This window comes from Apodemus sylvaticus, chromosome 17 (genome assembly GCF_947179515.1).
Source record: "Apodemus sylvaticus chromosome 17, mApoSyl1.1, whole genome shotgun sequence".
Taxonomy (NCBI): domain Eukaryota; kingdom Metazoa; phylum Chordata; class Mammalia; order Rodentia; family Muridae; genus Apodemus; species Apodemus sylvaticus.
In genome coordinates, this window is record NC_067488.1 from 66,364,401 (window position 1) to 66,376,763 (window position 12,363).

A 12,363-nucleotide genomic window follows, 5' to 3' on the forward strand; every position below is an offset into this window, starting at 1 on the left:
CTGGCTTAGGCCTGGGTCCTTGCCCCTGGTGTGGCACCCTCTCCCCTTGTCACCCCCCAGGTGTCCCCATCTGGGCTTCAGGCTTACGGCTGACTGGGATCTCATCCTCTGGATCCAGGAATGCCTTTGGCTCTGGGGGGCCTTCTTCAGCTGTGGCATAGGAAAATAAAGTCACCAACTGTGCTGGGATTTCCCTCCAGCTTTCTCCCCATTCTGGGCTTCCCACCCTCAAGGGTTGGAAGGGTATGCGGACACCCCATCCCACCCCCAGCTTGTCACTGAAGGCTAAGGACTGAAAATGGAAGGCTTTCCAAGGTCAGATTACTGGAAACTTAGAAAAACAAAACAGAACAAAATTAATTTCCCCAGGTGACAAATTTCCTACCATTCTAGCATTTAGTGCCCACTGTGCCCAAATGATATAAAAAGAAAAGTATGTTAAAGAAAGAAAGAAAGAAAGAAAGAAAGAAAGAAAGAAAGAAAGAAAGAAAGAAAGAAAGAAAGAAAGAAAGAAAGATGCAGGGGAGCCCCTTCTGGATTGAAAACCAATTCGAGTTGCCCTGTATGAATAGAGAGCAGTTTAGCATTCTCCAAATGACGAGACTCTCAGTTGAGAACATCCTGTTCCTATTAAGAGGGTGAGTGGGGACCCACCTCTCCCTGGGGGGCTGGGCAGGTGTTAAGTATTGTTGAAGCACTATTAAAAATCTGTTCGAAATCACTGCTAATAGTAGGGATACACTCTTCTAGTTCTTACTGTAAGCACTCCTGATGACTTTTGCCCGTAAGTCAGCGTGGGATGAGGCAGTTCGACTCCCTAACTGGCAACCACTGGCCTTTCTGGCTGCAGGACTGTTCTCAAAAGAGCTAGCCATACCATCCCCGTGCCAGCTCCAGCGTGTGGAGGAAACTACCAGGTGGTGGCAGCTGCTTCCTCCAGATCCCGAAGCCACTGTCCTGGGCCCAACCATTTCAACCGGTTAGCACCACACTGCACAATCACAAACTTCTGAGGACTGACTCTATAACAATTGACACCCAAGCCAACCAGAGGTAGACCCACTTCCCCCGCTGGCCTGACCCAGCTTAACTGTGGGTCACACACAGCCTCATTCAGGGTCATATAACCGAATACGGGGTCACGAAGAACTTGCCACCAGTAAAATGTTTCTGGACAGGCAATGATGGAAAAAAAATCAAACCCAAAATAAAACATGTAATGAATCTGGCAGGATTCAGTCATGTGCTATGGGACCGCACTGCACGTTTGGCTCTGAACATACAACATGCACTGTGCATGTCGTCACAGCACGCAGGCCCAGCAAGTCTGTCCTGGTTCAGGACCTCGGAGTGTTATGAATCACATAGCCCTTTGCTTTCCTCACTACCCCTCCTTCCCCGTGGCTGCTTGGGTTACACCAGTGTGTCTCCCCTGGACAGATCCAGATTCCTTCTTCTGGCTTAGGCCTGGGTCTGTTATATGTTTCGTGAGACAGTCCCTCAGGTAGACCAGGCTGACTTTAAATTCACTAAGTAGTAGCTAAAGATAGCCTTGAACCCCTAGGCCTTCTGCTTCTACTTCCCAGTGCTAGGGGGTTACAGGCGTGTACCACCATACTTGGCGATTATAGTAAATGTCTGATATGTAGGCCTGTTTTATATAGCTGTGTGCCCAGAGTCACATAAAAAAGTCTCTCAGGCGTACAGGAGTCTCAAGTGGAAACAGTTTAAGAAGCTTGGTCTGATGGAGGGAGGAATGATTACCAACTATCTCAAAAGGCCGATGTCACAACTGGAGGAAGCACCAAGCCTTATCTGGGCTACCACCCCTTCTCCTCCAATGCAACATCAGGCTTCCTGAGCTGGGCAGGGGATGCCCACCTGTGCTGCCCATCCTGGTGCTGTGACACTGAACCCAGCAGAGTGCCTCTTCTGAGCATCTCTTTCCCCCTTGAGAGTGGGCTGACCTGAACTCATTTAAAAGGTAGCAACTGGGCTGGACAAATTAGGACAGCAACAAGAGGGCAGAGCTTAGGCTGGAGAGATGGCTCAGTGGGTAAGAGCACTGACTGTTCTCCCGGAGGTCCTGAGTTCAAATCCCAGCAACCACATGGTGGCTCACAACCATCTGTAATGGGATCCGATGCCCTCTTCTGGTGTGTCTGAAGACAGCTACTGTGCACTTTCATATAACAATAAATAAATCTTAAAAAAAAAAAAAGAGGCCAGAGGTCAGGCAGGCCAGAGTATGTGCAGGATATGTGCAGACGGGAAATGTGTGCTGCCTTTAAGACAAGCATTAGCTCCTGGAAGAAAGTAAGGTCAAAGCCCATTGTGGATTATGAAACATGTGGTCACCCTGTTCAATGAACCATTAACATATGATTAACTGCTCCTGTTGGGTCAAAGAACCATGCAGAGGGTAAGTGAACTTTTCTTACTAGTTAGGCCTGTCACGCACTCAGAATTACCAGTCTCAATAAAAAATGACCTCCGTTTCAATCTAGTTCTCACCCCAAATTTCATAAAAGGTCACCAATAAAGCAACATGGTGGTATGCTTGATCCTTGGAACCCCTCTGTGGTGGTTTAAATATGCTTGGCCCAGGGAGTGACAGAACTCCAGTTCCTCCTGCACCAGGCCTGCCTGGACGCTGCCACGGTTCAACCTCTGGACCTGTAAGCCAGGCCCCATTAAATGTTGTCCTTTGTAAGAGTTGCCATGGTCACGGTGTCTGCTCACAGCAGTAAAACCCTAACTGAGACACCCTCCCACTCTCCAGCCTTTCTTACTTTTCTTGGTAAATCTGCATTCATCTTTTTCACTGGCTCCTTGTCACCCTTTCCTTACCCGTGTAGATGTAACAATGAACCCCAAAGCCACTAGTTAGAGGTGGCTTCAGGGGAGTGGGGGCATTGCTTTGCTATCCCAGATCTTCTAGTTAAGTTCTGACGCACTTAAGGTGGATCCATTCCACCTCTGCAAGTGACAGAAGCAAATAAAAGGAGAGACAGTGCTGGGCAGTGGTGGTGCACACCTGTAATCCCAGCACTTGGGAGGCAAAGGCAGGCGGATTTCTGAGTTCGAGGCCAGCCTGGTCTACAGAGTGAGTTCCAAGACAGCCAGGATACACAGAGAAACCCTGTCTCGAAAAACCAAAAAAAAAAAAAAAAAAAAAAAAAAAAAAGGAGAGACAGTAGTTGCCCATGATTTCTACCCAGGTAGAAGAAAAGGACCCCAGCCAGCTGATGCGCAGCACTCCCCTAAGTGCCGCCAGACCCAGGAGAACGTTCTCAGGCCTTAATGGATGTGAGATGCCATCTCCCCGTACTTCTTGGCTTCCTGTGGCAGAGCAGCATGTTTGTCTCGTTCCCTTACCAGAAAGGCTGAGTGACTGAAGCCTTGGCTCTGGACAGAGGGGGATCGAATAAGAATGGAGAAGAGGAAAGACTATTTCCAAGGGTCTGAACGGCCCCTCTCATCACACGATGGAGCACGGCTGCCCAGACCCACAAGAAAGCGCAGCATTCGGTGGCTCTGAATCTGTTGCTGAGATTGCTGGGTAGCCCCGCACCATCACTATCAGGACCACAAGTCAGGTTATTCACCCAGACGAGGCTCAACCCATTGCTTAGTTTATGCCAGGCTGTGTGGCGAGTGTTGGAAATCCACAAGTATCTTACTACATTCTATGCTGAATAGACTTTTGTGAGCTGAGCCAGACTTTCAACCAATCCAAGATATTTTCTAAAAAAAAAAAAAAAAAAAAAAAAAAAAGCTCTGAGCTGCAAATCAGAAACTGGGGGCTGAAAATGGCTCTCAGGTTGGCTTTGCCTCTTTGCCTCTATAAAGGCTAGCATGGCTGGGGTGAACAGTCCTTTCCACACCTGCTGAGAGGTTAGCCCTGGGAGTCAGAGCCCCAGCACAGCAGGAAAAGCTGGGCTCTGGTTCTGCCATGAGCTCTGGGCCTGGGCCTGATCATTAGGCCCCTGTCAGTGGATATATAGGTGCATTTTGTGTAAATTGAAGGATGTTTCGTGTGAGTGGAATCAAACTTAGGAGGAGGGCATGGCTGGGTCAACAGAGGAGACCTTTGAGTGAACTAAGAAAAGGTGGTGACACCTTTATACGTAGCACTCGGGAGGCAGAGGCACATAAATCTTCAAGAATGAAGCCAGCCTGCTCTACAGAGTGAGTTCCGAGATAGCCAGGGATACACAGAGAAACCCTGTCTTGGGAGTGGGGGAGGAGGCGTGGCATACCTTCTCTGCAAACATGGGTCTTCACCAGAACCCACCTCCTGTGAGAAGGACGCACACTGCATCTTGCTCTAGCTTGCTGACTCGGCCAGGTGACCTTGCACAACCTGTATAACCACACAGGCCTGTCACCTATGACTGGGCTCTCCGTCCCCCGTGACTGTGCTTTCCTAACTGGAGTTGGGCGAATGGTTTGACAACAAACCCAGAAAGACCTCATGTCACAATAGCCCATGATCCTTCTACCTCGGAGTCTGCAACACAGAGAAGGAGTCTATTCAAATGATTTTTCAAGGTCTGGCTGAGCAGTTAAGAGCAGTCACATATCCAGAGGAAGTTAGTTTCCCAGCACACACACACACAAGTGAAAAAATATTAAAAAAAAAAAAAAATCAACAAATATCCACTTAGTTGGGCCTGGGCTAAGAAGCCAGGAATCCTAGCATCTTGGCAGGCTGCAGCGGAGGAGAGTCACAGTTCAAGGCCAGCTTGTGCTACATAGTTCAAGGCTGACCTTGGAAACTTAGTCATATCCTGTCTCAAGATAAAAAGTAGAAAATGAGCTGAGAATACAGCTTAGTAGAAGAGTACCTTCCTCAGAGATCTGAGACCTGTGGTTCAGTCTCCGGTTCAGAGGAGAGAGACATACATTTGAATTTGTGCCGATAGAGACATAACCGTCCTTTTGGGCAAGGGCTCCTCCTGTTTTTTTTTTTTTTCTTTTCTTTTATGGTTGGTTGTTGTTGTAATTGTTGTTATTTTGAGACAGAGTCTCACTATGTAGCCCTCCCTCCCCACGCCCCAGCTGTCCTGAAACTCACTGTGTCTACTACCATGTTGGTATCCAACTCATGGAGATCCACCTGCCTCTGCCTCCCAGAGTGCAGGGATTGAAAGCTGCGTGTCATATACCCGGCATGGGAAAGGAAGTGTAAAGCCGTGGCTGTTCAGTGGGTTCCCTGGAGAAGCATGGACTGTGTTATGGCATCACAGAGGCCACGCCATGTTCCCCGGTTCATGAAGATTGAGTGCCATCTACCACGTATGCTATCAAGATATTGTTAATCCTGACGGTTCCCACAGATTGTCCAAGCCATAGCATCTACCCTACCTTAATTGAGGAACTTCCTAGAAAATCTGAGCCTATCAATCACCAAATCCCTGACCCTTGTAACCTTGTAATCTCTGCTCTCCACGCTCTCCTTCTGGGTCCCAGAACCCTCTCCTCCGTCTCGAGACAGCCTTGCTCTGGACTTATGGACACCAGTCCAGATGTGCACACAGTCTGGCCTGCTGTCTCCGACCATTCATCCCACAGTGTCTCACCAGTGCACAGATGTTCATAGTCGTCACAACAGTCGTCATGATGAGGACACCGGCGATCACACTGGCAGACAGCATCCCGGTTAAATCTCTCATTACAGCGAGATACACACGACTCCAAGTTTCCTGTGTCAGAAAGTCAAGACCACCAGTTCAGAGCTTCAGGGATCCCACACTTTTCCTAAATTGCCCTGCAGGAGAGCTCAAGGACAGATAGGGGAAGCCATTGCTGCTTGCAGAACAAGCAAGCTAACAGCCTCCCAACTCAGCATACGCCTTCTCCACTCAGCCTGCCTGGCATGATCCCAGGCTCAGAGCACGAACCGGGGCTAAGACTCAGGTGCTTGCTGACTTGAGGGACCCCTGACAGAAACAAGCAAAGAGGCATGTGTGACCGGTAAGAAGACGGTCACACGCTCCACAGCGGTGGCCTGACCAGAGGCTACCGCCACTTCCCAGACACAGGGTGCAGCCAGAGCCTCCAGATAACCAACTCTTCATTTGGGGGTGAATAGTTCTCAGATTTTCAACTCTCAGATCTTCACCAGGCTGAAGAAAGAGGTCAGCGGCCAGGACAAGGTCCATCGGCCTGTCCTGTAGATGGCGAGTCCCTGCTGCTGGCTCTGAGCCTTCTGCCGTTCCCCCAGGTCACCCCTCTCACTGCCTTCTCCCTCCTTCACCCTTCCTTCCACTCCCCTGTCACATCTTCGCTCCTTCCAGCCTCTGGAATGCATTCTGTGCTTGGGTGGGGAAGGAGGCTAATGTGGGTGAGAACTGGGCTTTGGGACAGGATTCTGTTATGCAACCACAGACCACATCCCTTGCTCCAGACAAACCACTTACAGAGGCAAGCTTTGGTCACAAGGGGCATATGACCAGAACTTTTGTTTTGTTTTCTCTGTTTTGTTTTGATTTTCCAGACAGGGTTTCTCTGTGTAGCCCCGGCTGCCCTGGAACTCACTCTGTAGACCAGGCTTGGCCTTGGACTCAGCGATCCACTTGCCTCTGTCCCTGAGCACTAGGATTAAAGGTGTGTGCCACTATACCTGGCAATGACCAGAACTTTTTCAAAGAACAATACAAACACACTACCGCTCTAAAAACCGGAAGCTAGTCCTCACTAGACCCACTACAGCAAATGGGGGGGCAGAGGGTAGAGGAGGGTCTCTCTACTCTTGACTTAGGGTGTTTTTTGTGGTGGCTGCTGAGGTCTCGGTGTCAAAAACACCGGACTTAGGGGTTATGCTGAGGACAGCACAAAATGTCAGGATCAGAGTCAGAAGCCAGGCACATGTTTATAATACCAGGACCTGTGAGACAGAAGCAGGAGGATGAGGTATTCAAGGCCAGCCTTGATAACACAAGTTCAAAGCCAGTCTCGGCTGCACCAGATTTTGTCTCAAAAGAAGGGAAAAAAAGAACAGAGGCCGGAGGGAGGGAGGAGGAGAAGGAAGAGGAGGAGGGGGAGGGGGAGGAGGGGGGGAGGAGGAGGCGGGGGAGGAGGAGGAAGAGAAGAAGAAGAAGAAGAAGAAGAAGAAGAAGAAGAAGAAGAAGAAGAAGAAGAAGAAGAAGAAGAAGAAGGAAGAGAGAGAGAGAGAGAGAAAGAAAGAAAGAGAGAGAGAAAGAAAGAAAGAAAGAAAGAAAGAAAGAAAGAAAGAAAGAAAGAAAGAAAGAAAGAAAGAAAAGAAAGAAAGAACTGTCATGAGCACCTGGATTGGGCCAGTTAGGAAATACAAACCTAACTTAGACAGGAGGCAGCGGTGGGAGGGGAGGGAGCTGCGAGGTGGGGAGGATGCAGGGGCTGGAGTTGCCCTTGAACCTCGAGCTACAGAAAGGAGGAGCTTGCACTAAATTGATTGAGAAGTAACACTTTTTAATCGAAATTTTGGCAAGGACTGGAGTAAGATGAAATTTGACATTCACAGCTGAGCAGTTACCCAGTCTAGAAAGGGAGAAAAAATCATTGTTGCCTTGGGTGAGGCTTGCAGTTGGGATCATGTCGTGCCTAAGGAGGGGTGCACAGCGGGGGTGGGAGGTGGGGAGGGGAGGCTGGACTCTGGGTGGGAATCCTGGTTATCATGCCTTCCGGCTGTGTGATCCTGACTTTCTGGGTCTCTGTTTTTTTAATCTATAAAAATAGGAAAAAATTAGAGTCTATCTCATAGACTATGTATAAGAATTAAATGAGTTAGCATTGGCAGGGCGATCCCTGTGGCGTGTGACACAGAACAGAACCATTTGGTATTTGTTATGTAAATAAACAACGGAGACATTCCTCGTCCATATCAGAGATGGCAGAAGTCCAGACCAGCGGCAGCAATGGTCCCGGAGGTCAGGGAACCTGCACACAAACCACTTTGCCTGCCTCTCTCCCCCGGTCCAGCTGGGCCATGCTCTGAGCTGGTTGTTAGCACACGTGCCTTGGGATGGTTTGTTTACCAGCTGACCTCATCGTCACTACGGTTCTATTCTTCACATCTGAGAGGTGTCAGGCCCAGGTTAAACCAGGTCCCGAGGCCAGTGCGTGTTGAGTGCAGGGCCTCCAACACACCCAAGAAGACAGGGCATTGCTCTGGTGGATTGTCCCCAAATGAGGCCAAGCCCAAGGCCACTTCTGCATCCAAGCACACAGAGAACCCTTCATGAATCTTAAGTCATCTCGCTTGGCACCTAAACGCGAAGGTCTTAAGAAAAAGTGTTGGGTACAGGAAGGCTGGGTCAGCTGCTTGGCCTGCCAGCCTGGCAGGGCACCCAGAGTCCCAAAGGGAGAGAACGCAAGTGAGCGAGCGAGCGAGCGAGGGGCCTTGCTCTTAATGGGCCACCAAGTCAGAGTCCAAGGATGGAATTCACCACGTGTGTCCTAGGGCTGGCAGGAGCTGAAGACAACTGAATGGCTGACCGTGGAGTCCAGGAGAGCTGTCCCAGCAGCCCATGCTGTGTGGGTTTGCCTCAGAGCTTTGTCCCCGGTAAGAACCCGACGCCAGCAGGTCTCACATTCCTGTTTTGCTTCAAGGTAACCCTGTGTCATGGGGTTGGCTGGCTGGGTGGAAGGGATTTTTCCTTCCGGGGAACCTCAGTGTGCTGTACTGGGGACATTAGATGACTCCTCCTTGTGACTCTGGGTTCCCACCCAGTGCCTCCCTTTGTCACAAGGCCTTTGTATAAACCTCACTCACCGAGCTAAGGCTGACATCATTACTCCAGCAGCCTGTGTCCCTCACCCCTCTCCCTCATCCCTGCCTCTCCTCGGCCTTCCTTCATTTTGTCTATCCTCTCAGCCCCAGGTCCCCCCTTAGAACCCCAGTTCCCTCCCCTGTGACGAACTACACTTCTCTGATCCCCCTCAGGCCATAGCGTGCCACAACCTTCACACCCCTTTCCCCACTGGCCATCAATAAAGATTGATACCAGGCCTGGATAGACAGAAGATCCCAATACGTCAGCCCTCGGGCCCTTTGACAACCAAGGTATCCCCAGATGTTTGTCTCTCACAGAACCCCAGATGTTCTTTCCATGGAAACCCAGTGAACCAGAAATCTTCACCTCCAAGATCAGCAGCTTCCTGCCTCTGTTCATTTGAGGCAGCCAAGGCCTTGGAAGGCACCTAGCTTACAGACCGGGGCCTGTGCCTGGCCGTGACCCCTGCTGTGACTGGACGCTCACTCCTGCCTGCTGGTGTCTCTCCATCCACTCTCCCTCACTTCCCATCCGTGTAACTGCAGAGGCTAACCATCACTTTCAGCCCTAGTAGCCCAGGGCTGCCTGCACCTCTGAAACCACTACAGCCATGCCCTCAGGGACCTCCTCCAAGGACCAGATGTCTCCCACACAGTCCTATCCCCAGCCTCCTGACCATCCTACACTAGACAGTCCCACACGCTCTCCTCTGTTCCCTCAGTGGGCAGACCTGAGGTAAGGCCCCGTGCCTGCATAGGTCCCCCTTCCTCCTCCTCCATTCCAGCCCTAGGACCCAGGCAGAGAGCTGAGTCCTCGAAGAGGTGCCTGTAGTGTTGACAGCCACGGGATTGGACTGGCTTTTCTCCATGACTTCCCTATTTAGGAATCCCACTGGGGTTTCTCTGGGCATCCCCTGATGGGGAACATAGCAAAAGTCAGCTCCTCCTAGAGATATTTATGCTACAACGCCGACAAGTCCCAACGGGACCAGCCCTCGACTGGTCCTCCTGCTTTGGCTTATCAGATCCTTTCTGACAGTCCAAGGCAGGAGCACCTGAGAGGCTGGGACTTCAGGAACTCTGGCTCTCCGGAGCAGAGGAGGATTCTGCCCACGGCCCAGAGCTTGGTCCCTCCCTTGGCCCTCCTCCCAACCACCCACTAATCGCTAATCAACAGGGCAGCTGCTGCTTTTCTACACAGTTACTGAACAGGAAAGTGTCCCTTTGTTCTTCCAGCCCCCACCTCCTTCCATCACTACCTGCAAAGGCAAGACACATCCCTTCTCGACCTTTCAGGGCCTCGAACCTGGGGCAAACCCCCATCACATTAACCATTCTTCGTGTAGCCCCAAATAGGGCATGGATCACCTCTGAGTCAGGGGCTTTGGTTTCCTCCTGAGCCCTCCTGTCCCCTAACACCCACCTATCACCAGGCACCTGAGGAGGGAGTGACCAAGGACATCCAGGTCACCCCAACTCAGCAACCTCCTTCCCTGTTAACCTATGTAGTGGCCCCAAGAAAACAAAACCTTGGCCAGGTGTGGAGTCTGGCTCTTCAGGTGATGATGGAGCCGATCCTCCAAGACGCCAGCTCTGCAGTCCCTCCGCACCACTAGCCAACTACAGAGACTGATCCTGTCACCTCAAACAAGGGCAGGTCCGACGGCCACTGGGTTAAGACAGCATCCATCCTCTGTTGTGCTCCAGCCCTCTGTGCTTTAGGCAGCCCAGCCTACTCCCGTGCCCACCAGAGAATGACTTACCAGCCCAGGCTAGGCCACAGAGCACAGCCACTATAAAGGGGACACAGGCCTTCATGATGCCGGCTGCAGCAGAGCGGCCGTTGGACTTCCCACCACAATCAGGGTGAATGCCACAGTGCCCAGGTGAGCCGTATTCCCTGGGCAGATCCTTTTAAAGACAGCAGGACTCGTGGATCTGGTGTGGCTGGATCCTTCCAGGAAGGAAAAGGGGGAGGGAGGGATCACAGATGGACAGGAGGTAGAGAGGAGGAGGAGGGGCCCCACAGCTGTTTGAAGCTAGAGACTCCAGAGGTGACTAAGCAGGCAGGTCATGCCAGATGTTTAAAACAGGTAATGCTTGCTGTTTGTCGCTGGGAAATAGGCCGCACTAGCAGACGCAGCAAGATGGACCTAGTTTGGCAGGTTCTCTATTCAAGGAACACTGATGTGTTGTTCTTTGGGTGATCTAGTCTAAACACCCACCTCCCTCCAGCCACAGACCTGGCCTGCTGGGGACTGTAGTTCTAGATTCACATTGGAACTGCTGTGGTCATACAGCTGCTGTGTTTCTCATCCAGTATAGACATCTCTTCTGTGATCCCAAGGGCTTGGGGGACTTTTCCTTGAATGCCATCATTCTTGAGGAGGTTGGGGTACATCCTTTCTGGACTGCCCATCTCCCCCCACAGATCTCATTCTCAACCCCTAGGACTTTACAGCCTAAGATGTGTCAGCATAGAGAAAATTAGGGAACCTGGAGAAAGACATCAGGACAGTCAGCAGGCATTCATCAGCTCGTTCATGCAGAGATGACTTGTGGACGAACTTGGATTCTCCTCTGGTTGCTTTTTACAGCAACTTGACATAAGCTAGGGTCATCTGGGAAGAGGGAATCTTAACTAAGAAAATGTCCCCATAGGCAATCTGTGAGGCATTTCTGTGATGGATGATTGACGTGGGAGGTCCAGCCCACTATGGGAGGTACCACCCTTGGCCATGTGCTCCTAAGTTGTATAAGAAAGCAGGCTGAACAAGTCATGGGGAGCAAGCCAGTAAGCCGCCCGTGTTCCTCCAGGCCTTCTACTTAAGTTCCTGCCTTTAGGTTCCTACCTTAGGTTCCCGCCCTCAGTGATAAATTGTGACTGGAGGATTGTAAGGCGAATTAAACCTTTTCCTCTTCAAGTTGCTTCCAGTTGTTTTACCACAGCAATAGAATCCCTAGGATGGAGACTGGTGAGATGGCTCTGCTGTTAAGAACACCGACTGCAGCCGGGCGGTGGTGGCGCTCGCCTGTAATCCCAGCACTCTGGGAGGCAGAGACAGGTGGATTTCTGAGTTCGAGGCCAACCTGGTCTACAGAGTGAGTTCCAGGACAGCCAGGGCTACACAGAGAAACCATGTCTGGAAAAAAACCAAATCCAAAAAAACAAAACAAAACAACAACAACAACAAAAAGAACACCCACTGCTCTTCCGGAGGTCATGAGCTCAAATCCCAGCAACCACATGGTGGTTCACAACCATCTGTACTGAGAAACAAATAAAGCCCCGATGGGCCAGAACAAGAGGGAGAAGGGAAGGGGAGGGGTATAAATACGTCTTAAAAAAAGAAAGAAAGAAACCCTAAGACAGATGCTCACGTCATCGTATACAAGCACCAGAAAAGGTGGACCGCACCCCTGACAGGGTTCTAGATCGCTGGCCGTCTAGGAGCCCCGCTGCTCCTCCTCCTCGCTCCTGCAGCTAGGTGCTCACAAGGACTTCTGTTTTGAGGGAACCACCATGGAAACGCCAGAAGACTGCTGGGGAAAGATCCAGGAAGGTGCATGGGGGGGGGAGCGGGGAAGCACGCCTAGGGGAAGAG

General features: G+C 50.9%; 1 protein-coding gene across 1 annotated transcript in view; it reads right to left on the bottom strand.

Annotated features, from left to right (window-relative positions):
• Endou (endonuclease, poly(U) specific) overlaps nt 1-12,363 on the bottom strand; it is a 32,731-nt gene that overhangs the window by 10,525 nt on the left and 9,843 nt on the right. The window contains exons 3-5 of the mRNA XM_052160367.1: nt 10,522-10,669; nt 5,586-5,720; nt 88-150 (exon numbers count right to left, since the gene is read on the bottom strand). Coding sequence (XP_052016327.1) covers nt 88-150; nt 5,586-5,720; nt 10,522-10,669 — 346 coding nt within the window. The remainder of the gene's footprint in view (nt 1-87; nt 151-5,585; nt 5,721-10,521; nt 10,670-12,363) is intronic.